Source organism: Pelecanus crispus, chromosome 5, assembly GCF_030463565.1.
Source record: "Pelecanus crispus isolate bPelCri1 chromosome 5, bPelCri1.pri, whole genome shotgun sequence".
Classification (NCBI taxonomy): domain Eukaryota; kingdom Metazoa; phylum Chordata; class Aves; order Pelecaniformes; family Pelecanidae; genus Pelecanus; species Pelecanus crispus.
Window position 1 is genome coordinate 25788324 of NC_134647.1, and position 25393 is coordinate 25813716.

A 25393-nucleotide genomic window follows, 5' to 3' on the forward strand; every position below is an offset into this window, starting at 1 on the left:
AAAATACATTCTCTTAAAATATTAAAGAATGCATTCCCCTATCACTTTGTACCCTGTACTTTTCTCATACCCTAAGACATGTTTGGAAAAGGAACAGTTTTCTTTGTATTCCCAACTAAGACAGTCACACACAACATGCTTACCTGTTTTTACTAATTGTTGTAGGCATTTGGCTATATTTATGTAAACAAGTACTCCTTTAATTACATGCCTACATTCTGTCTATGAAGACTACTAATTAAAATATGAATTTCAATTTAGTTAGTGAACCAGAAAAAAATGTCCTCATTTATCTAAATACAGACCAAACTTGATTCTGACTGATATAAGAGTTGAGCTTCTAAACTAACCCCAAAGAATCAGAAAATAAAGCATATATTTGGAAAAGAAAATTAATCATTGCTGTTCACATAATAATTATGTCTCATAAAAACATGGATACAAAGGTCACATTTAGAAACATGTTTTTCTTGTAGAAGGCTTTTGAGCTACTAAGATTTAGCTTTTTGCTGCCTTTACACTGTAAAACGAGTTCACTTTGGGACCAAAATGATGGATAAAAAATGTTTTTGAAGTTTCCCCTTTCCTTCATATAGCGAGATACAGAGAACATCACACACAATAAAACTTTTATCAGAACTACTACTAAATCAATCAAGTTACACACTGTCAGCATCTATTTCTAAAAAAAAAATCTGATTGATTCAGGTACCTCACTTCCAGGCACCAGAAAAATTCTAGTCCAGGTTCCCAACTGTTTTATTTAACAGGAAGTGTATAACAGGTGTCCTTAGCTTGAAAAGCTATACAATAAAAAAAGTACAGTTTCAGTAATCCAGCAGCAAATATCCATTGTAATTTTAACAGCAGTATCAACAGATTTTAGATACAGTTAGGAAAGTCTTTTGGCAAAGGTACATGCACTTCCCCTATTGATCAGGGATCTATTTCTACTCTATCAAAGCCACCTTAGCTACATACAGACATGATCCTTTCAAGGTGTCATAATCCTTCTGAACTTCCACAAAGTAACTGTAGAATATCTGCATACAGCAGAACAGAAATTCTCTTCAGTTTTTGGAATCACAAAGCAAGTATTGCTGCTAGATATCTTTATTTTCCTTTAACAAAATACACAAAGGCACAAAATTCACTTATATCTTGTCATTATTGTACAGGTATAAATAGTGCTTTGTATTCAAGTACAATCAAGTGCAGAGACTTTCTATATTTTATGTAAACACAAAACAGTTTTGTATGTATGTGCCTCTGGCTCATCTGCAATGCAAATACCAAAGGAGATACCACTTATCTGAGTGCCATTTAACTGAATTCTGTCAAAAAAAGTTAGACAAAGAATAACATTAACACCACCGCAATGACACTTCCATATGCTTAAGTCAAATGTCAGATGACACTTTAGCTTGTAAACATCTGTGTATTTAAAATGTACTCAATTGATTTTAACGGGGAAGTATTAAAACATATCTTAAGTTCACTAGACCGAACTTACTAGGTCAGTTGCTGCCAATAAACACTCTATGTGTGACAGCTAAAGGGATGTCAAATTTCAGGTCACCCTTAGCAAAGCTTATACTTTTAAGTTTTTAAATATGCAAACTGAACTACAGCTACAACTGTTAGACTTCAACCAACTATACATTCTGTGTGTTAACTTAGAGACACATGCTTAATTTACAATACCCACTTTTACACATAGCTTTGACATACAGTGGCAGTTGAGGCAGTTTAAGCTCAAGCGAGATTTTTAAGTTGTACCATTAAAAAAAGCTCACCTGAATAGTAACAACAGGCATGAACAAAGCTAAAAACTAGCTACAGAAGGCACTTGAAGTACTTTATTCTGCTTTCATTAAAGATTCTTCACTTTGTTCAGCTGAAATAGACTCTGAAATAGAGTCTTCAGTTGTTGAAATGTTTTCTGCTTCTTTTTCAACTTCCTCAGCAAGCTTATCATTTAGCTGCTCAGGACTTGGTGCTTTATCATCCGTCTCATTTGTCTCAGCAACCTGGGCCATGTCCTCTTCAGATTCTGTGAAAAGAAAAATGATGAAAAACCACTTCCAGAAATGAAGAGGTGCTAATATCCTTAAAAACCAAACAAAACAACATTTTGCAATCACACACAGGTTTTGACTAGTCACTGCATGAAGTTCTCAACTGCTAAAAACTATTTATTTTTCTAACAGGAGGGTCACAGGTAAAACCTGTAAAATTTAAGAAAAAAGAAAATACTATGGAAAAGAGTTCAGATCCCACTATGAAAGTATTATGTATTACTTATATATGTTCATCCCCCTCCGAATCTTTCTAAGCTTGTTCATTAATGTGAGACAGTGTCAGAAATAAGACATGATGGTAATTCAGCTTCTTCGTGCTTGGTAATGGAAGTTTTACCAACTGTATAGCATTTTCTGTAAGAGTTCAATCTGTACACAGAACTTAAGCATTCTATTTGCTGAAAACTACTTTAAATATAAGGAGGCAGATAACCAGAAAAAAATTATTAGAATAATATAGTTCTCAACATCTCAAAACAGCCAATGAAAATTACTATGTATTCTCAATCTTCCCACAGGAGTGTAGGAAGGATACACAGGAGTATCTTTACTCTCAATGTGGGATGGGAGTTTATTTGATAACAGGCATATTTCAAAGATCAGTCAAAAATATTTACCGCAAGTACTACTTCTGAAGTAAATTCTAGCTTCATAACAGGATTTCAGTAGCATATGAGAAATGAGTCACATTTTGAAGTAAGCATAAGCACTGAAAAGCTGAACACTAAGCATTGCACTAAATGACACATAAGGTACCGATATGATACTGTTGATGGCAGTTTATTTATTGACTAGTGTTAGTCAATACTATACAGCATTAATGCATACTGTGAAGGCAAACAGTTTGCAAAACCAATGCAATCTTACAGCTCAAAAATGTTAACCTTATCAAATGTTTGTAATTTCGTAGTTATCAAAACATGTTGGGTGTCTGAAAGTAATCAGACTGCTTCAGGCTGATATTCACAGAATTCAAGCAGGGCTGAAAGTTTTAAAACCATTGCTCTGGCTTCTCAGGTCATGACTGACTAAAGTAGCTGCTGCACACCCTTGTCCAGCAGATCTGGTACAACTGCCATCTGTCACCAAGAACTCAAGACCCCTCTGCCCACACACAGCTCCATCTAGCTAGTTCCAGGCTCCACTTCAGACTGCTCAGTGCAGCACAGCTTCTCCATTTCTTCTTCTGACTTGATCTTCCATCTTAGCAAGTTTGCAGCCAACTTACCTCCTGATTCGGTTTCCTTCCCTGCTTTCTCAATCACAGGCTGTTCAACACCTGCCTTGGCTTCTTGTTCCAAAATGTCTCTGGAGCCATCTGTCAGATGGTCAATCCTCCTATTTCTGCCCAGGCAAATTAATGTTCCAAGTTTCTTTCCAGACTATCCCACCCTCCCTTCCTGCTCTTCAATTTCCATCTTGATCCCATCCCAGCCTGTGCTCAATCTTTATCTCCCAACTGTCAGTTTTCTTTCTGTCTCATCTCTGCATTTTTTTCTTCAGCCTCAAATTCTATGAATAAGTTTGTGCCTTTTCCTGCTACAACCCCTTCACACTTGAGTTACATTCCTTCTATATTGCTGCTGTTCAGGCTCAAGTCAAAGAAAGTATAGGATGTGAGGAAGAGACAACTCCATGCCCTCTCAACTCATTTGTAGCATAGCCCAACCATTACTTATTTACAGTTTCAGTCCTGCAGTCCTCAACTGAATGATGCTTAGCACTCTACAGAACTGTTCTTATCCAATGGAGGTAAAGAGACTATTCATTCAGTCTGATCAGAAGGATGCCGAGCATCTACAATGTGTTTATGGACAGCCCCAGGGAAAATCAGCCACTAGTAGAAGCAAGCAGAAGCTTCTAAAGAAAAGGAGAAAACCTGATCAAGCGTATGTTCTAATTATCTATATTCAAAGGAACAGGAGAATGATGCTGCTTTCATTTTTATATTCTACTAAAAGATATGGAGACACTGCTTCTCTAAGAAAAAGTTGTCAGGTATTGTATGACCTTTCCCTTCACCTTATTCTTGATTAAACTTGGTGAAACTCCTGAAATTCTCCAGAATATGCGGTTAAAACAAACTTACATGGAAAATTTTGGTCTAATAATTAAGTCTGACAAAGTTATAACAAAGTAAAGAGTAGGTCCTTTAAATGAGTACTCAGGGCAATCACAGTAAGTCATGCTACTAACTATAAACATGACCAACCTTAATTAAATATATACAGTGATTCCATTTTAAATACACCGATTAATGGAAAGCTTGCCTAAAGTCAACCTGATCTCAATATTGCATGATTTAAGTTATTGTAAGAGCAGTAGTTAACAAGAGAAAGCTCTGACTGTAAACTTAAAAAGATTACAAAAGAAAATTAGTGTCCTTGATACTTAATACCTAATCCATGATTTAACTGAAGAATGTAGCTACACATACATCATCTCAACAGCAAACAGCCGTGTGCTGGCCTGAGGCAAATTTAAGAACTGCATCAATGCAACTTTAAAAAACCTGCTTCTGGCTACAGCAGTTGCTTTTTCCAACACTCCTGCTTAATGCTTAGTGCTTGGAAAGCACATGTACTTCACATTGTCAGTAGTCAGCTACCCCTCCTCCTATTGCATAGGATATTTTACTGCATAACCAGTGAAATCACAGTACTGCATCACTATTAAGTAGAAGATGTATTTCTGTTATGCAGGAATTCACAAGAAACAGTATAAAATAATTGCACTAAAAATATGGCTACACTATTTGTACTTTCAAGACCTTTGGGACAAGTTTTCTTCACCACTGCAGCTCCCCATTAGGACAGACTTTCACACAGTGCCACATGTCTGAAATATCTTTAAGGAACATGTGCTTCACAGTGGTCTGTGTTCATGGCTTTGAATCACAGAAAGCTATTTTGAAGCCTTTGAAAAAGAAGCCCAATAATAGCATAGCATTTGATTCCCTGTACCCTTTACATCCTACCAAAATGGCAAGCTATGTTGTTCAGCAAAACTGAACTGTGGTAGACTGGAAACGTAATACATTTTTAAACCAAAAGAACTTGTTCGCAAGTCATTAAGCTCAAGGTGAGTTGACCCATGTCTGCTTGAGAAATCATTGAATTCTAGCCGTATTAGCTGAACTAAGGAAAGATCACAGCAGGCAGAAACTCACATCTTTGAAAAGAAATAACGGCTTACAAAAAATATAGCAGGCTTACATTGAGCTATGAAAGCAGAGCATATTTGGTAAAAGGGCAAGCCAAACCTCTGAAAAAAGAAAATGCCTCCAGTCCATTAAAAAAAAACAAACCACACAAAAAACCCCACACCACAACACACACAAACCACTAAAAGTTGGACCATTCTGCTCAGAACAAGTATTCAAGCTTATTTCTCAGCCCTTTGTCCTCAACCAGTTTTATTCCTAGATAAAGTTTCTGCTCCTTTTATAACACTTGCCCAAAGCCAAGCTCTACTTTTGGTAGAACTCAAATAAGCACACGCTTAAATTTCTGGAGGACAGCATTACTGTGAACCCTTCTGTTGAACAAACCAACTTTCTGCCTCTGCCTTTTAAATGGAAGTCCTTTCAAATATACTAGCAGTTGCTGTATTCCAAGAATCTTTAAAAGTGACAGAGCATTAAATCATCATAAAATATTTCACCAAGATGGTCAAGGAATTCCATAAAAATCCGGAGACAACACAGGAAGCTGTCTCCATAAAGTGCTGACCACCATGGTGAAATCTGAAGTTCAAAGGCATCTAATGAAGACCCCTGAACACCAGCACCAGATATTCACCATAAAACACTGAAGCAGTCAAATTTTGTTTCAACCTTCAAAACATTGCTAAATGCTAAACCTGGATCAAGAACGCAGCATAACAGTACCAAATACAGGCAAGGCAAAATTAATCAAGAGGATAAAAGGGGTTCCTGTTGGCTTTTTCAATATGATCGAAACATTAATACTTCTAAGAGAAGTACATAAGAGAACCAACCAGCCTTTTGACGAAAAATATTCAAGATCAAGCCACTTAAGAAAAAGGTAAGAAAAGAACTGAAGTATATTGCTTCATTCTGGTACTAAAATTTCCCAAGTTACTCTGCTGAACAGGGAAGCATTACATTTGTGCCAGTAATCTGCATCAGATTGACAGCTGACGACTCTGTATTTCCAGAGGATTAAAAATATCCAAGGTTCAGTGCCAACAGCACTCCCCATAACCATTCTTCAGATCTCTTATCCACAGGAGTTGCATGTAACACACTTGTCACTGCATGAGCACACAACTGAAAAAAGATTCAGTTTCATGCTCTACTCATTAGTAAAAGTAGCTGACTGGTGAAAAAATATTTATAGCACTTCTGTACTACATTAGCTTGCAGTTTCTGTGGGATATACAGCTACAGTTTAAATGAGTTACAGATAAGAGTTGGATCTCCCTGTGTTGTCAACATTGCGGTGAAGTTGGTTTCCTGATGTTAATGTTTGTCTACATCTGTAAATGAAGATATTCTCTATTCTTGCTATGACAGCAGCTATATTACTGTAGTGAACAAAAGCCTTCCCAGAGCTATACCTCAATGATAGCTTCATACCTTAAACTTACAATCAAGGAATATGTTCATTTATTAATAAAGCCCAACTGCCTGTAATCAGTTATGTTTCAAATTAGTGTTCTGATGGAAAAAGTGATTTACTGAAAATGAAATTCTCTCATTCATAGGAGATTACTTTGTGGCACGTCACAGACAGTTAATGCACAGTGACAAACTGATAGGGTAGCACTGGCCTTGTCTACATCAAGAAGACATTTCTCAGATATTAGGTATGTACAATATTAACACATACTCTATTTCTGGCTGCTTACTAATTATCAAAACAGAATGGTTTCTATCATTTTGGAGATTAAATATTCAGAAAAGATCATATATTTTAGCTAGGTAAAACCAAAAGTCAACATACCAGTTACTTATTTCCTATGCCTCTTTTGAAAAGTTTCACCATACACTACTTGCAGGAAAAGAGAACTAGGGAACAAACCCCACAGTGGTTTCTTTTGTTGTTGTTTTTAAATAAAGAAGCACATTAATACAAGACCACACCAACAAAAACCAAGTAACTTTCAGTGTTAAAGATAAATTGGTAAAATCACATTTACTACAATAAAACCATCCTATGTTTTATCCCGAAATACCTGACAAAATTCTGCTTTCAAAAAAGCAAAAGTTATCTTGCAGAATTTTCACTCCTACATCTCAAGCACCTAATGAAAATCTCACACTAATTCTTAAGGTTTTACATTTTTTACAACATCTATAAACTAACTCAGCAGCTCAGACCCATTAAAGGCATAGCTTGATAAACATTTCCTTCAATGACAATATCAGCTTAATTAGCACTCCCCTCTCCCAAAACCTCTAAGAACCTACAGTTATGGATAATACTCAGAAGCCCTCAAAGCACACACCTCCAAGAGCTGAAGGGCTTCCCCATCTGATTCACACAGAGGAAAATAAGCAGAGTTTTGAAGACCCCAGTAACAAATTATGTCTTTTCTATAAGACTCTTCCAATCTTAAAAGTAGCCAAGAAGATACTAAACTACCCTCCACTCACTGAAAAGATGATCAGATCATTTGAGGGCAAAGATGACATTTGCATCATCTTAGCTTCATGCATCTGATTTCGGTCTTACTTTCATGCTAGTAGTAGTACTTTTAACGAAGTAAGAGTGCACTATGGCACAGGAAAAGAAAACCAGTTTTCCCTGTAACGCACCCACATCAGACCACACCCAGAGATGGCTACAGTTTGATCTGACTTCCCTACCAGTATCATGGAGCCTTCTCATGCCAGAAAGTAAAGGCCAATGCCATTTTCTACTCCCTGTTAAAGATAATCAAGCAGAAACATTCTCTCCATTACACTCTGACAGTTTACCACAGTTGGTGTGTTTCTAGCCTGAATCTCTGGGTTGTACACTATTTGATAGTTTAAACAGGGGTAATGGCGGGAAGCTAACATAAAATCCCATCAAGTACTCAACAGCACATCTAACTGGAGATTCCCTGGTTTGAAATTGTAATTTCTGGAGCCTTTTAAAACACTGCATCTTCCTGTTGGCTGTACACCAGATGCCTACTGTATCTGCAGACTATAAAACGTCTCAAAAGGAACTACGTTAAATTAAAACTGACAATTTGTCTTTGAACTCCCTGATTTTAAACAAGGCAGTTTTACTAGATTTTCCTGCCCTGAGGAAAACAGCAAAAGGAACAAAGGCAGAAATTCCAACACACCTCAATCAAATGACCTGCTGAACACAGTGAAAGTTAACCACTTCGGGACATACTCCCTTCTTAACTATTTCTGTAATCTACGGTGGTATTTTCTATCTATCAGTAACATTAGAGTGAAAAATTTTATTATGCCATGATTTGCATGAGACACGTTGCCTAATATGAAGAAATTTTAGGGTACAGGACAGAAGACAACAGCATCAACAAGATAAGCTAGAAGCAGGTACAAGAAGAATTAAAAAAGAAAAAAACCCAAACTGCATCCACTACGAAGTTAGAATAGAATAGGCTATTTCACTTGGAAGGAACTAACAACAATCATCTAGTCCAACTGCCTGACCAGTTCAGGGCTGACCAAAAGTTAAAGCATGTTAAGGGCATTGTCCAAATGCTTCTTAAACACTGAGAGGCTTGGGGCATCAAACACCTCACTAGGAAGCCTGTTCCAGTGTTCTGAGTTTTTCAGTTGTTCTTATCCTTATAAAACCTCATCTAGACAGCACGCTAAATGACAAAGAGAGATTTCATTAGACATTAAAAAAAGAGCAGACTTCATGAGATTAGCACATACCTTCTGTCTGTTGAGTCTCCTGGGGCTTCCTCTCTCTAGGTTCTAGAGGCTCAGTTTCAGATTGCAATTCTGCAGATTGCTTTTTTTCAAAACTGAAGTCTGGAAGTCGTGGAGCCTGAGGTCTAGTTTTTCTTGCAGGATTCAGGAAAAAGCAGTAGGCACACCTAAACGCTACACAAAAGCACACTCAATAAGTAGCCTAATTAATTTTACATTTCACCTTTATTCCTACACTATATTCTGACTGTCCAAAATACTAAAAACAGAGTGTTAAATAAGTGACTATCAGTACCTGAGAGTACTGCCATCAAATTTACACAAGCTGTTCCATATAGCTCCATTTTTAACTTCAGCATATGTTTGCTTCCTAAAAACCTGTTTGCTTTCAGCTCTGCTGCACTTACAAGTACTGCCCACCACTGTGAAAGATTTGACCACAGTGAACAAAATAATGCAATTCAGTACCACAAGACGTTGCCACATGGTGTTCTTCTATTCTTTCCTACAAAAGAATTTAGTTGGCAGATGATATTTTTCCCCCCCTTATGATGCCACTTTCCTCACCCTTTGAGTAAGGGGATGCTATGGATTCTGCAATGTATGTCTGTCTGCTTTTGAGGAGCACTCTGCTCGACTGGTGCTTAGTTAAGAAAAGGCAGTTTTGTTCTGGAGAATTACTGAATACCACTTAATAGTTAAATGAATATTTCCCCACTCTCCCAAGACAAGGGGGAAAAGTGGCAATTTCTGGCACAGTTGAATTGTGAGCTCACTTGAGCTAAGATGACATATCGACTACGTATCTTTGGTTCCAGAGGAAACGTTCAACTTATTCTTACAATGCTGTATATTTACTCATAAAATTAAGCAAATCAAAATGAAATTGAAGATTTATCTAAGATTCCGTCATTTCTTAAGCATCAGGCTTACACTTGTGCTAGAAAGGAGGCAAAATAAAACATCTGTGTTCAATAAAGAGCTGTGTCTGTCTTAAGTTATTGTCAGCCATAAATTCACATATAGCCCCCTGGGGCTTGTTCCCACTCCTTTCTCAGTACCTCCCCAAGATCTTCTTGCCAAAGCAAAATTTTGTTTAAGTTCTGGTAAAAGAGGCACACTTTAATGTCAGATTGTTTCTCAATATAAAACCCTTCTGAGAACCATACATAGCCAGTAGCAATTCTCAGGGATGTATTGGAGGAGGCTTATTTCTACTGAATATTTTTATACACATAAAATCCTTGGCCTGAAGGTTGCAATAAAGTACTTCTCTAAGTCTTGAAGTGAATCTTAAGGTACAGAGTAATGTTACCATAAAACTGTTCCTGTATGAAGTGGCATTTCACAGTGTCAGTTAAGTACTTAACTGCAACCAAAACGAAGTATGATGCATGTTATTTATGAAACACAAGCCAACTACTGGAGAGCCTACCACAGATTAGCTCTTACCTATGTATTCAAACTCCTCCTTCAAAGCCATACCATTGTGAGAAAAACATTGCTGACATACAAGGGCGTACCTAGAAAACGTGAATAATATATAATTACATACCTTTAAGTAATAACACACTGAAGTGAGATGCATTTTACCTTAGATTGACTAATAGCTTAGATACTTACTCTAAGAATTTCCACAGTGAAATAATTATCCTTTAAAGCAAACTGAATCTGTATATTAAATATTAAATAATAGTTTTTAAAGTTGGTTTAAAAACAGTAAAATATTCTTAGCTACAATTTAAACCTCATGGTTCAACATATTTTTTAATATCATCATTGTCAAAAAATAACATCCAAATTAAGTTCATATTGACTGTATTCTAATGAAATATAAAAAGTGACCATGGTTAACATGGAAGTTCTGATATGTCTGGACAGTTCTGAAGGTAATCTGAAAGCATTCATAATGGTAATAAAGCTGAAGTGCTAAGATAATCAAGTATTTTTTTTTTTTTAGTTCAAAATGTAATTCATTCACCCACTTGAGCATAGATTTTTCTCTTTGTATCACAGGGCTACTACCATCCAAAGCAGAGGTTAATTTTGTCAAAATGTTACCATTTTTCTCACAAAGATTTCAGGTGAAACACTGAGAAAGGGCCATTCGTTATGAAAATTTCAGACAAATTAATTTGCAACTCTTTTAACCTTGATGCATCTGACTTAAAAAAAGGTTAGGAAGCTTCCTATCTCTTAAGTGTTTAGGTATTTCCTTTAGCAACATCTTACCTGTTTTGAGGACCATCGCCAACCAAATATTCAATAACTCTATCCACAACTCCTCTTTCTCGAGGAAGAATTGGTCTTGCTAAAGGAGGGCCTGGAGGATGAAGACCTAGGAAGACATGAACTATGTCAAAATTATTTTCAACTATATTATTGTATATAATCTGGTATTTCACTGTGCGTGCTAGTGTAATAAAATAATTGCACCTACTTAATACACATGGACATATTTCTTAGTCCACTAGGAAAGCTGTAAGATTTTTAAAACCACAACAGTTGAAAGCTCCTCTTCTGCTCCTTTAGCTTATAATCTTACTAAATCAGTCTACTTTTACACCCTGGATATGTAATTAAATTTATAATTTCTAAAGAACTTAAGGCATCAATAGTATTTAATGATTACTCACAAACAGAGGCTTTTTAAGCAAAGAAAAACTCCTTATTTGAGTTTTCTTCATATACTCACAACTCTGCATATTCAACACCAAGTTTACACCAATAAATCTGGTAAAATCAATTACAACAGTAGAAGAACTAAAGATGTTACTAAAGAAGCACCCACTGGTTTCTGTGGGTTAGTATACTGCAAAAGCATGCCCTCAGTGTGCATTCAGTCTACATATTAAACCCATCTAGCCATTTGGCATTTTGGTAATCCCATGTTTAATGGAAAGTTGGATACTTTCAGATTTATGCTTAGTCAAAGAAGCCAGAAGGTCACTATTAAAGATATCACTTTTCATATCCCATGTGTTTAACAAACTACTATCAAAGTAAAATTCCATTAAGAACAGGTAACCGCAATAGCTGGTACCACCTTTTTCACCTCTGTTTACATATGGCAGCTAAAGTAGTCCAGTGGCACAAACTTGTCTTTCCACAAAGTCTTAAAACATCTGGTCTACTGTACAAGACCACTGCAAGCTGCCAATTTCCATTTATGTAGCTTTGAGTTCTTATGTCTACTTTCCTTTACAGCCTTAAAACAGAAGATACTAGGCATAATGAGCAAAACACAATTTGGTCAGAAACTTAAGTCTGAGTCATTCAGATGTGACCATTCAAATAACCAAGTACCTGAAACTTCTTCCCAAGGCCATGCTTCTGGCCAAGAGACATTTTACACAAGCACCGGAGGTATTAAGTGAAAGTACTTTCCACAAACAGATACCAGACAGATAGTCTTGAATGCGAGATAACTACGTGAGCACTTGCAGTGGCAGGGGAGAGACTTAAAATGTATTTCCATAGGACCTTTAAAATTACATTCAAAGGCCACAAAAAAGGACATTTGAGTAGGACAACAAACCAGTCCTTCCAGAACTCTGAAACTGGGACAAAATGGTCAACTTCAAGCCACCTGAAGACAAAATTATGAAACCTGACAGATAAGACTCAGTTTAACCCAACAGCAAAATTACTTGCAATAATGCAGAAGTCCTATTCAAGCTCAAGATAGTTAAGAAGGTTAGAAAACAAATTCAACTAGTATTAGCAGGTTTTGTACTAAGATGAACATATGGTAGTCTGAAGCCATGCAAGAACTAAGTATATTTAATTCATAGAAGTAAAATTCTCAAGGCACAAAAAGCAACCAGTGTTTTCTCAGGGAAGAGTTCTGGCTTGTAGCTATTCTAGCTATATCCAGTAAAAACTAATATACAGGAGGCATGGCTTAAAAGAAAGGCTTTTACTGACCAGAGGTTCAGCCTTCAATTCTCTTTTCAATTCCAGTATTTTTCTTGGGAAGATACAGAATCACAGAATCCCCCACAATGCCCAGTAAAGAAAGCAGCAGCTAACTGGTAAAACAAACTAAACCCACTGTCTGAAGGTGCAAAAAGGATTTAAAAAAAAAATCCAAAGAAAGGACTACCATGAGAGCAGAGTTTGTTAGCAAACTGAACTAATTCAGAAGGACATTTAATTGAAGAATACCATGCAAAAAACAGTGGACTTCAAGCTTCTCAGAAGGCAGATTTAGCTTTCTTGAAGCACCTTAGCTGGGTACAGCACCAGGACACGCAGTCATAGCTTCCAACACAACTGATACTCTTTCATAAACATACACACAGAAGTAACATGTACCTCTTAAGTAGAGTATACACAGGCAAAGACAACACAGCAAGTCTTACTATTTGATAAGCTGATCCAAGTTGGGCTTTAAGTTTAAATACAGCATTAAATGTAACTGCCAGCAATTACCATCTCAAGCCTTCTACCTTTTAACCTTCACAGATTGGAGCAACAAAGGAAAACCAGTCATTTGTGGCAGAATGAGACTAATCTTGCCATTAAGGTCGCAGTATTTCTAAGAGCACAGCCTTACAAAACACCTCTCATCAATACTGGATAATTGACCTAAATGGACCATCCTAATCTTTACAAGCACAATAAAATTTGATCAGAAAATACTGCAATTTACAACCCTTCAATAAGCACAAAAAAGTTTCATGCTCAACACAAATGTTTTCAAAATAACCCTAATTTTCACAAACAAGAGAACTGAATTCAGGACATATCAATCAGTGAATGCATTCCCAGGTTATTCCTGTATTCTCTCAGCAAGCAGAAACCCAGATTAAGAAAACCCTCACAGCAGCAAGGCAGAACAAATTCAGTACAACATGAACTGGACCAAATGCTTCATTTGATAGATTCTGAAAAAGCTGTCCAAAGAAGAGTTCAGGCAAAATGCATTTCCTAAAGCTTCACAAAAACCTGAAAGACCCAATACTTCCATTAGAAAAGTGAATGGACAGTGTCCGACATAGGTGTGAAGGAAAGATCTGGAGCACTGATATAATCTGCAGTAAAATTATAACATTAGAATAATTTTGTGAATACCTGGCTAACACTCAAACACGTATTTAGCCCTATATTCAAAAGACCAAATTTTCATATGACTTGTATATCACCAATATATGAAAAGTTCTCTAGAAGTTAACAAAACAGGTAAAAATTAAATAAAGTTACCAAGAATGAAACATCACAAGATGGTCCAAGAACAACTTCAATTACCTGCCTACTAATAACTCAAACCAACCATCTTAGTTCTCATGCTGTTATGGACACCAGTAATTAATAAAAACATCAAAAGCAATCATTGTAGAAAGACCGGTCATTTCTGGAAAGCTTGGCAAACTCTCAACTACCTGCTGGTTATTAATTTTCAAACATATGGGAGCTCTGTGGTAATACACGTTAAATTGATTCTCCTCTACAAAATATAGTATAATGAAAATGAATTATTAATCTTCTCTAAAGTAGAGATAATTAAGGCTATTCATATTTGTTGCAAGCCATGCATAAACTCAGATGCAATGATATTACTCTTATAGATACTGAATTTACGTACTTTTCACTACAGCTACATGACTGAGATTTTATATGCCTGGAAGGTTTGGAGAAATTCAAGAGAAAACAGGGCTTCCACATTAACTGACAACTGCAGTGGCTTCCATTGCTATCTAGGGCACATTTGGTCAAAATACCAGTTATTATTGAAAAAAAAATGTGCCTATAAAGCATTATCACAAAACTACATTAAATATTTTAATGAACAGGCTTGGCAATTATCCTTTCAAACAAGTCCTTTTTTTTTTTCCTTCTTCCTCTAAACCATTTCTGCAGTAAAGGCTGAATTTCATCCACATTATTCAATGTGCCTGAATCTTCCCCTAAGAATAAAACTATTATAAAGCTGATATTATTTTATTATATAGCTGGCTTCTTAAACAAGAAAGAGCATGTGATTTTAAACTCATTAAAAAATTTTCACTAAGCAGGTTTCAGTAAACATGGTTTGTAACCAAATGACCGATTTTCCTGGTGCAAGGAGCTGATTTCTGTTACTTCAAGATAATCAAGACTTACTAATAACTTGCCTTTACAGTTCACTTCAGGGATAAAAACAAATTTAGCAGTTTCATCATACAGATAAACAATTACTAACAAAAAATTAGGCTTAATGGACTCTGCTGAGAAGTGAGAGACCAGAACTTTTCATGGTAAGTTTATTCCCCTACACTAAACAATACAAACAGGCTTTTTAAACATTCATCCGCCCAAGATCTTCCATTAAGAGACTGGGTGTCAATATATTATCCTACTTTCAGATTGTATCATGGAAGTTCGTAAGTGAGGACGTACAGTTTCTAAGACTTAAGTAATTTAAAGTTAAAAATCAGGAACACAGGGAAGAAAAAAGTATTCCTGATCACTGTATAAAGAGCAAAGAACTACTCCGTATTACAGTGGTGCTCAAAAGATTCTTGGCAAGTTGCATCCCTTCTGTTTTAAAGGCAGCATTTCATCTCCTTCCTTGCCTGTGATCCAACTTGCCAGACATCCTGCAACAAAGAAAGACCTGGCACTCACCCATACACAGCTTTACCATCCATGAGGAGAATGAGAACAATGCCTCTGCCCAAAACTCTCAAATTTTGCTATCCCTCCTATGGAACTTAGTTCATGTTCTATTTAATCAAGTCCATCCCATCTGAACACCAAGCCAGAAGTCAAGGGAAAAGCATTTTCAGGATATGAAACAAAGTTTTAAGCAGCACTCATTTCTACCAGATTTCAACCTATTGCTAAACTTTGGACTCTTTTACCAGAATAACAATGTGATTTTAGAAGAATTCAGCTACAACAGACAACTTTTCTGGTGTATTTGGTATCTTACACTTTAATCTATGAGTATAGATTGCATGACTATACCTCCTAGAGTAAAAATTTAAATAAATGTCAAGATGCATGCTAAAAAAAAATATGCGCAGGGTTTAGTGAGAAACATGAATGTATTCTGAAAGTGTTCTCCTCCGTACCTGATTTATATAAGTGTAGAGCTCTTCTAAACTAAGAACATAAAAAGGTATGCTATATTGTTGACTACAGAATACTGCAAAGTTTTATTGCCATTTAAACAAAGAAGCCATAACAGTTAAATGAGCTCAGGCAATAGGTTTCAGCATCAAAAGGTGCCAGCTGTAAAGAGTTATGGCTAATTGAATATGGAACTCCTGCTTAATCAGATAACTGCTCTGCTATTTCCAAATGAAATGCCATTTCCATACTGTCTGAAAATGGCCTATTTTATTGGTAACCAGAGAAAACAATATAAACTGTAAATAACATTAAGTGCTCTGTTTACCCATTCCAGGCACTGAACTAGCAGGGGATCCAGGGCGTCTTGGTAAAACATTTGACTGCAAGGTTGGCACAACAGTTCTTTCTGGGTGTCCACTCAGAGCTGATGTGTCCCTCTGCAGATTAGGAGATGCTGGAACCAGTGATTTTGGAGAGCCTTGTTTAGGAGTCGGAGGCGGGGTCGTAGAAGCACTTCTTTGAGCTGTGGTCCTCTGACGAATTTCTGACAAGAACATGTGCATACTGAATTTAACATCTAGCATTATAAGCAAGAGATTAGTAAAAGTACATTAATATTGTTATTCCCATCAGCAAATTACAGAGTGAAACAAAACCAGAAAGGTCTATAACTAAAGATCACCAGCTGCCTGGCTGAGCATGCCACAGAAATAAACCCCACACAGAATACTGTATTTTAATAGCAATAATCATTAACTGTTAAATACTTAGGGCAAAATTCTTATAGAAGAAAATTAGCAGATAACTACCTTACAATTCTGTTCTCTAAGGCAGAATGTTTGAGATATGAATAGCTAGATTCAAACCACAATGTACAGACAGAACTGTGTGTTCTTTATGGTTTAAACATGCTTCCAAGAATTTAGCTTTCCATGGGACCAAAAACTGTTCAGTCAATGTCTAAAATATCCAGGCTAAGTGCCCAGAGTTATTCAAAAATTTTCAGATTACATAAATGAAACAATTCTAAAGCCAGAAGAAAACGTAATGTTTCATTCAAATCATATAGTTTCATTCACTTTTTTCAGGAACCTTAGCAACAAGCCACGTGCTTGGACTGTCACGAAGCAAGAACGGGCTCTGCTGGAACATGTCCTTACTTTTACCTCTTCTCACTCCACTATCAGAGTTACTACAAAAATCACCATTACAAAAAACTTAATAGGTTTCCTCAGTTTTTACCTGAAGGCAGAGTTCTCATTAACACCACTGGGAATATCATCCTAGTAACATATTAAGGTTTGGATATTATATTATTCATGCAAACCCTAAGTTCCATTATATTTATATTCAAGTTTGTTCCCCAAAACAAGCCAGGAACAGTGCTCATGAACAGCAGTCACTATCATCTATTTCTCATCCCATCTATACCTAATCACCTCTAGGGAGCCTTTGAAATACACCATTGCAACAAATCAAATTGAAATGTAACCCTCACTTTAGGGCTGCGGACATTAACATGGTTAACAAGTGACAGCTTAGTCTCTAGAAGGTACACCCCAAGAATGCCTGCATCTAAGGCTACAGCATCCTACAGAGTTAGTGCCTAGCACCCACATTAGTTTGAACAAGCTTGCTTGTCTTCCTTCATAACAAGTGGAATTTAACATTAGAGTTGGACTTTAAATTCATGTCCCTGAGTTTCAAGATTAGAGAGATTTTATCTGCTGACTGCGTCACGCTAGAAGAGTTTAAATCCTTAGCAGGCAGTTTACAAGTCCACTGGCAACCAGCCATGGTGAGATGGGTGTGCTGAAGTCTGAAGGAATGATCCCTGTCCCCTAAAGTACAATACTACCATGCTAAGCTTCTGTATGGGCTGGAGGAGGTGGGGAGCATGCAGCATCAGCTTACACAAGCTAAGAAGGAGTTGCTATCACTGACATACTAGATGAAATATAAAAGTTCTGTTGGAAAATCGCCAACATCAACTGCCAGAAAATTGCAACATACATCAGCTATGTTCTTGCCTACTTATCTGTACATATAAATAGGATTAATATACACCAGAAGAGAATATAAAAGACTCTTTGCTATCATCAGTTAGAAGACTACAACTGCACAAAGTCTCACTAAAAATCCACCTAGTTCAGTTTTCTACAGAGCAGAACAAATCACTGGTTTTCCCCTGCCACACTTCATGTGGATGAATGCATTACTTCATACAACTTTACCATGCAAGTTAAATCACCCAATGAGTATGAAGATTCTGTATTTTAACTTGGTTTTAGCACATAAAGTTTGTCCCCTCACTATTTAAACTGTTCAGAATCTGGAAACCAGGATAAGCTGCTGAGGTAGTTGCAGAAATTCCTTTAAGGTTTCCTTGGTGACTTGTTTCAATTCTGAAAACTGCTCCTGTGTTCAAAGTTTTATTTTAATCAAGAATTCATTTATGATGAACCTCACCATTGACATGTCTTTGAGAGCTTTTTGTGAGAGACCTTAGTAGTAACCTTCCAAGTCTAACTACACTAGAATAATTGCATCATCCTCTCCATGCCATCTCACCAACAGGCATGACGCATCTACAAACAATATCCTGATTCTGCCCCATGATTTATTTATCCATACATTCAAGTTTGTGTTACAGTTTACAGTCATGTACTATTTTCAAAAATCAAGCTGAAGTTATGCAATTTGTCAACTCTTCTCAGGTCCACAGATCTTTAAAAAGTCAGTAACAAATACTAAGCCTAACTCCACTTGTTCCAAGATAATTTTGAATATCTATAAAAAGCCATTTTAATCCACTGTTAAGATTTTCTTCATTCTTTTTCATTACGAAGCCTGCTTTATTATGGTTTTACATATAAAATTGCCAAAGATCATTACTATAATTTCTACATATGTATGTTACTTCTACATTTTGAAGGCTGTCTTCCTATATCATGTGGTTTAAGCATGTCAATTTTGGTTGCTTAACAGCTCTCAGTCTGTTTCAATAGGTCATGAATATATCCACATTTATTCTGAGCCCATAATACATTATTCCTAAGCAATTTCACCTGCAAGAGCTTTGCCCCTTTTGCCTGTTCTTTCTGAAAGGTCATTTTTGGCAAGCCTCCTTTAAAAACTTTTAAAAAGTTACTGCTGCTTTAATGATGCTTTCCCCATATTTTTGCTCCTACAAAGATGCTGAACCCAAGTACTTTACAGTCAGTATTAGAGATGTGCTTCAGTAGTTTTAGTCTCATTACAGAGGTAAGAATGCAAGACTCGCTGGTAGTTTCCACAAAATTATATCAGATTATTCACAAGGCTTTTTTTCCTCCCCCTCCACTTAAAAGTTCATTTGGCTTTCACTCTATTCTTATTTCATACTTAAGAGAACTTGCCAACACTCTGCAGCTCCTCAAGTAAAAGAAGTTACCAGAAGAACTTACATTATGAGAAAATGAGAAGTGCTCTCCCTGGCAAGACCAATAGCACATCCCATACCAGTATTTCATCTCAGAGTGGTTGTGGGTGTTATTTAGTGACAACACACAAATCTGCATTATTTCTGTTGCCTGCATCTCTGATACCACCCCCGGGATCTGTAAACACTTTGGCAGGGACGTTAGAGCATACAGCCCTGTCTAATCATTTTAGTATCACGTATGAACCCTGCTGCCCATGAACTCCTCTAATTCCTTTTAAACCTGCTGTCCACTTCTGCAATAACAGCCCTAATATTCTTCTGCAGTAACTGGATATGATCTATATACTTCTCAAATTGCCTTATGTTGAGATGTACTGTGTTAATAACAAGCCTATTGCAAAGTTCCAGATTTCCATAACTTAAATTCCACAAGTTAGCTGAATAACATGTCTGTCAGGTCTCAACACTAACACAGTATACAGCTACTGCTGATGTAGTTTTAATGAAGTTTTGCAATTTTCCAAAGTTTTTTCTTCCTTGAATGATTTCTGTGCATCTGCAGATCAACTGTATGAAGACAGATAAATAACTTAAGTAGAACTTTTATTCTTCAAGCACACTGGAGTCCAGATTCTGCAGTTACCGGCACTGAACAATACAGATACCTAAGCAGACACATTGCTTTACAGGGCTACTACTCACAACTGCTGATTCAGTATGATCTCAAAGAATATTAAGATATTGCCATTGGTGAGACAGCTGTATTTTTCATGTTTACAAGCATAACTATTTTATTTCTCCCTCACTTCAAAAATTTTTTTTTTAAGAGAAAAATACATAATTTTTAAAGAGCTAAAGCACAATGCAGGTCAATATTTAGTTCACATAACTTGTTGGCTTTAGTGGCAAAGACCAACCAAGAATTTTCTTTCTTCCTCCTCATGCCTGTACCCACCCCACAGCCTACAACCATCTGTTACTGCATTATTTTTAATTCAGGTCATGGAGTGATCTCATTGACAATACAGTCCTGCTAACAGTTGTATTAGCACAATGAAGGGAGCAAGTATCAACAACAGAATATTGTTGATAAATATTTATTCCACTGCCAATATATACTTACCTTATTTTTTTCATACAGCCAAAGTACTGAATAACTATATGCTCATTAACTCTACCCCTCAAAACATTTCTGAATACATAAAATTGCACTTAAGTTTTCAAATTCCTTTCCTTCTGGATTTTCAGGTCCCAAACTCAAGACTCATCTGAATCATCTGTTAAAACTAGAATTATTTAAGTGCATGTCAAAAATCACAAAAACTGCCATAAGAGCTAAATACATAGGAAAATTGGGGCACTACCAGTAGTATTTCTGAGAACCAACTATTATGTAATGCTGATTAAGTCTTTGTACTAATTAGCATGATGTGCAAGTTTCTATTTCAGCTGGTGAGTCAAAAACATACCAACTAACTAGCCTTTCATCAGCTGCCTCATACACAACATTGTCCAATCTGATTACACATTGGTCATTATTTGCCCTCTTTTCAAAAAGACTCAGTTACAGAGCTCAAGATAATGAGTTCTGCTGCCTGGCTAGTTTGTGTCCGAAGTGAGCAAACAGAAGATCAAGGAAGCTTTAATGTTAACTTGTTAACAGATACCTTGTTATTCCAATCACTATAATTCTACCACATATTACATACACCAAATTATACTACAACCACATTAAGGTGTCATCTAGTTACAGGAAGTTATATACTGCACAAGAAGAAGCTAATATTTGTTTTGGGCAGATATTATTTAGTATGAACAGCAATAAGCTAGTAGTTTTCTGATAGCTAAAAATTGAAGTAATTACTGCACATACCAAGAACAAGTTATTTGGAGAATAAGTCTCCACAATTTCACAAACTAAAGCCAAACACAGCATGTCCCTCCTGAATTATAACACATCTACAAAATACAACAGTCTGAATATCCACTTTTACATGGACAAAGAGTAGCACCAACTCTAAATTCAATGTGTTGGAGAACAGATTGGAAAAAGAGAAAAAAAAAGGAAGTTGTGCTGTATATGAACAAAATTATATGGAATCATAGAATCGTTTAGGTTGGAAGAGACCCTTTAAGATCACTGAATCCAACTGCAAACCATGATAACTTACAAAATGTATTTCCCAAAATCCTTTCCAAGGCTGAACTGCACTTTTATTCAGGATAATTGCTTACTTTAATGTGCATACACCCAAAGAAGTTGAATAATGTTTGAATCTGAAGCGTACTTTACATCTTCTCAATTGTGTCCCCACTTAGAGGTCTCTGGTTCACACCACAACAGTCTCAGAGAGCGGCACTTACATTCTTCTCAAACAAAACTAAACTGAAAGATGCCCTCCACCAGGTCCGTGAAACCAGTTTACAGCTAGCCCCAAACAAAAACCCCTAAACATATATAGTGTGGGCAAACTCCTCAGCAACAACTTTTTAACATTACAAATCTACTTCTATTATACCACACTTACTAATGTAGATGACAGCCTATAGTGGCTGGCTCTGAGAAATACTTCTAACTCTCTCAGAACATCTCCCTCATAGCCCTTCTGTTAACAGTCAAGTCAAAATCAACATAACACACCATATGCTGGACCCAACTAACCTGCTTTTGACTAACTCAGAACCCTAGATCAAAAGCATACACACTGTGCTTTGTAAACCCAAACATACACAAGACTAGTTAACTAATAGAGACTGAGCAACTCAATTGTCACCATCACTACTTACACAGCCTGGGCAGAGGGGAAGACAGCAAACCTGTAACTCCTTAGGAGTTTCAGAAATGCTGGTGGTATCTCTTAATAAAGCCATGGTGACAAAAGACTTCTCATTGTCTATTTAATTTATAGCTAGTTATCTCCAGATCTCTACATAGAAACACACATTTTCAGGCAGTTTCATCCCCTGGTCAGCATTACTTGCATTCTACAAAGACCTGTCACCCTACTTCCAGAGTAATTTCTAACATATCTCAAGGAGAAGGATTAACATAAAGAGTTTAAGGCGGGAGAGGAAGACACCCCACAAAAAACCCAGACTACCTAAACATTACAGGTACAAAGTTCTTGGCAGCCACCCATGAGCTGTATTAAGACAGAGAACAGAACAAGGTGTCAGAATGGCCCTTCAGCCTTAAAAACACTATGAATGCCACAGAAAGGCAGCGATGGGAGAGACAGGTAAGGAGCAAACTTGAGAAAAAGCTGTTATGCCTAGGACACTGGAAGACATAACAGCTTTGCTGCTAATGTACTGCACTGCAACTACTCACTGTCAATGTCAACAAGTAAGGATGGGCTAAAAACATTTTCATGACAATTTCAAGCTAAGCAAGAACAAAAAAAACAGTGGATTTGACCATGCAGCTTATAAACACCTTCATTAGTAAATCCAGGTGCTCTGCACCCATCAAAACCAGCACTCCAAGAGCAAAAAATGAGACAAATAAAAGTTTGTTTCTAATTCTTGTGAGTAACCAAAGTTGGCAATTCTAATATATGCACTAAAGCAATCCATTTATTTTATGGAAAATTAAACTGCAGAATCTGATGTGCATATCCTGAGCACCAGCCCCTGCAGGTTATTACAGCAAATTGGTACTCATGCTTTGAGACAGATCTTTGTATCTTCATTATAAAGGGCACATTGTATTGTAATACTGTGTTAATACTAGCATTTTCAGTTTAACTACAGCATATTACACTCAACTTTAAGAAAAGTTAACAGTAGTTTGTTCATATAAATAACTTCCTTTAAATTTATAGTCCACATTTTTAATGCAAACATTCTACTGAGAGAGTGTGGAGGAGATCTTTTCAGTCTTGAAACCTGTGTGTGCCATCTAGAAACAAGGCTTCCTTGAAACACATGCAAGTTTTTTCTATTTCTTTTATTATTTTATTCAATAGCACCTTTAAATGGAACATCATAAACTAGTAAAGAACTGTCCATTTTTTACACCTAGAAAATATCCGATTTCTGCACTAGCTTTGTGGAATCTCTCCATTCACCACATGAAGTAGTTTAAGCACTGCATTAGGAAAGGTCTAAATAGTCAGAAATAGAAACAGAATTGAAAAGCTAAGTCAATGAACATTACATAAGATTTGAAAGCACCTTAGTATTCTAGAAAAATTGCAGGTATGCCACCGGAAGTTCACTTTCTCTCTGCTTTAGCATCAAGCAGCATTAAACATCCTGCTGTCTAGAAGAGCATCAGCCTTTAGTAATAGATCCCTTGTCTGAAAAATACAGAACAGTAATGGGCATAGTCTAATATAAACAGTCTATTAACCCTAAATAAAGGTCAATTGATCTACAAATTGGATCATGGAGAGACTTCTAGAGTGGAAATTGCTATGAAAGACAAGTATCTGTGCTAAAGAGCAGCCATTTTACAGGGCTATTACCTTGTCCAGGTCTTGGGGTTGCAGATGTTCCAGCAGACGGCAGTTCAGCCTCCTGCCAATTAATTATAAATAATGTTATCTGAATTTTCAGCTCCATAGTACCTTTCATATTAAATCAGTATCAATACCAAGACTCTTACCTTTGCACTTGATTCTGGATCAAACCTTTCCAGGATTAATTTAGCAGTCTTGTACGTTTCCTTCTCCATTACTTCCTCAAGCTGGAAACAAAAGGTTCCACACATCAATACAAAATTCTAAGTATTTCCCCCCCCCATATCCTCCCATTTACAAGCAACTTATTAATGTTACCAAAAGGTGAAGCTCAGTCCATTGAATCAGTAGCATGTTCAGATATCTACAGATTTGCTGTATTCAATGGAAATGAAATTTTGCTTTCAAAAATAGTTTCTAGACTCTAATAGGCTACTTGTATTTAACAGCTTTATTGCAAGGAAACACCAAATATTGCTAATTGTTTACATATAATGAGGAGAATAATTACATGCACCAACTTCAATAATGGAATGTGCAAAAATCTATCAGCCATCATTATTGGAAGTTATTAGACATGACAAGCGAATGACAGGCAATTCCTTAGATTTATTTCCTCATAGCACTTAATGCTATTAATTTAAGGAAGGTCATTAGCCAAGTGCTTTACAGAATAAAGTCTCTGTGCCAATTAACTGCTGTCAGCATCGATTTTAGATTATTTATTAGCAGAAGCAATTAGCTTGCTGCAAATGCTGTGAAAACTCTAACTAGAGAACAGCCATGGAATTTGCTCAAATGACTTTAAAGGCTGGATCTCCATCTTTACAGCGATTCAAACTGCTTTTCAGAAAAAAAGGGAACATGTTAAGAATTTAAATAAAAAATTTACTGAGAACTATGCATACTTTAGGGAGTGTAATTAAAGCACTTCATTATTACACTATTTTATTTACAACGCACTCAAGTGGCTTTATAGCTAATACATGGGCTTAATTAAAAAAGTAATCACTAGTAAAGTATCATTTTAGGGGTTAACAGCCGACATCAGAAGCTTAACTTTAAAACAGAGATAGCTGAAGTTATGACAAATAGCTAATATGTACAGAAATTATAATGCATTTCACAGTATCTTAAGCAGACCTTTTCTCCTAGATATGCTGACTAATGGCCACGTTCAGCTAAAAGTGGGGGGTTTGTTTGTTCTTAAGTTTGCTGTTGGCATAAACTGCAAAACTGAAAAGGTCAGTGGTCAAAAAATTAAGTTCTCTCAGACTCATTTATCACTGCTAAAATAACAAATGGTACAGGTTAACATGACTTTTATGCCATTATTTAGCTAGTGAGAAACTAAAGTTTCAGCCATTCTGTGTATACAGACCTTGTAGGGATTTTACCTTTAGACAGACCTGAGAATTACAAATAGGCCTCAGAAGCTAAATAAAATTCACTCAATTTAATAGATACACAGTATCCATTTAACATGTACTCCTAC

The 25393-nt window shown here is 36.4% G+C and overlaps 1 protein-coding gene across 1 annotated transcript in view; it reads right to left on the minus strand.

Annotated features, from left to right (window-relative positions):
- Positions 1–1078: 1078 nt before the first annotated feature.
- LNPK (lunapark, ER junction formation factor) overlaps positions 1079–25393 on the minus strand; it is a 43833-nt gene continuing 19518 nt past the window's right edge. The window contains exons 7-13 of the mRNA XM_075710625.1: positions 24045–24125; positions 23905–23956; positions 16337–16555; positions 11185–11290; positions 10405–10475; positions 8956–9126; positions 1079–2053 (exon numbers count right to left, since the gene is read on the minus strand). Of these exons, the coding sequence (XP_075566740.1) occupies positions 1860–2053; positions 8956–9126; positions 10405–10475; positions 11185–11290; positions 16337–16555; positions 23905–23956; positions 24045–24125 (894 nt within the window). The 3' untranslated portion in view covers positions 1079–1859. The remainder of the gene's footprint in view (positions 2054–8955; positions 9127–10404; positions 10476–11184; positions 11291–16336; positions 16556–23904; positions 23957–24044; positions 24126–25393) is intronic.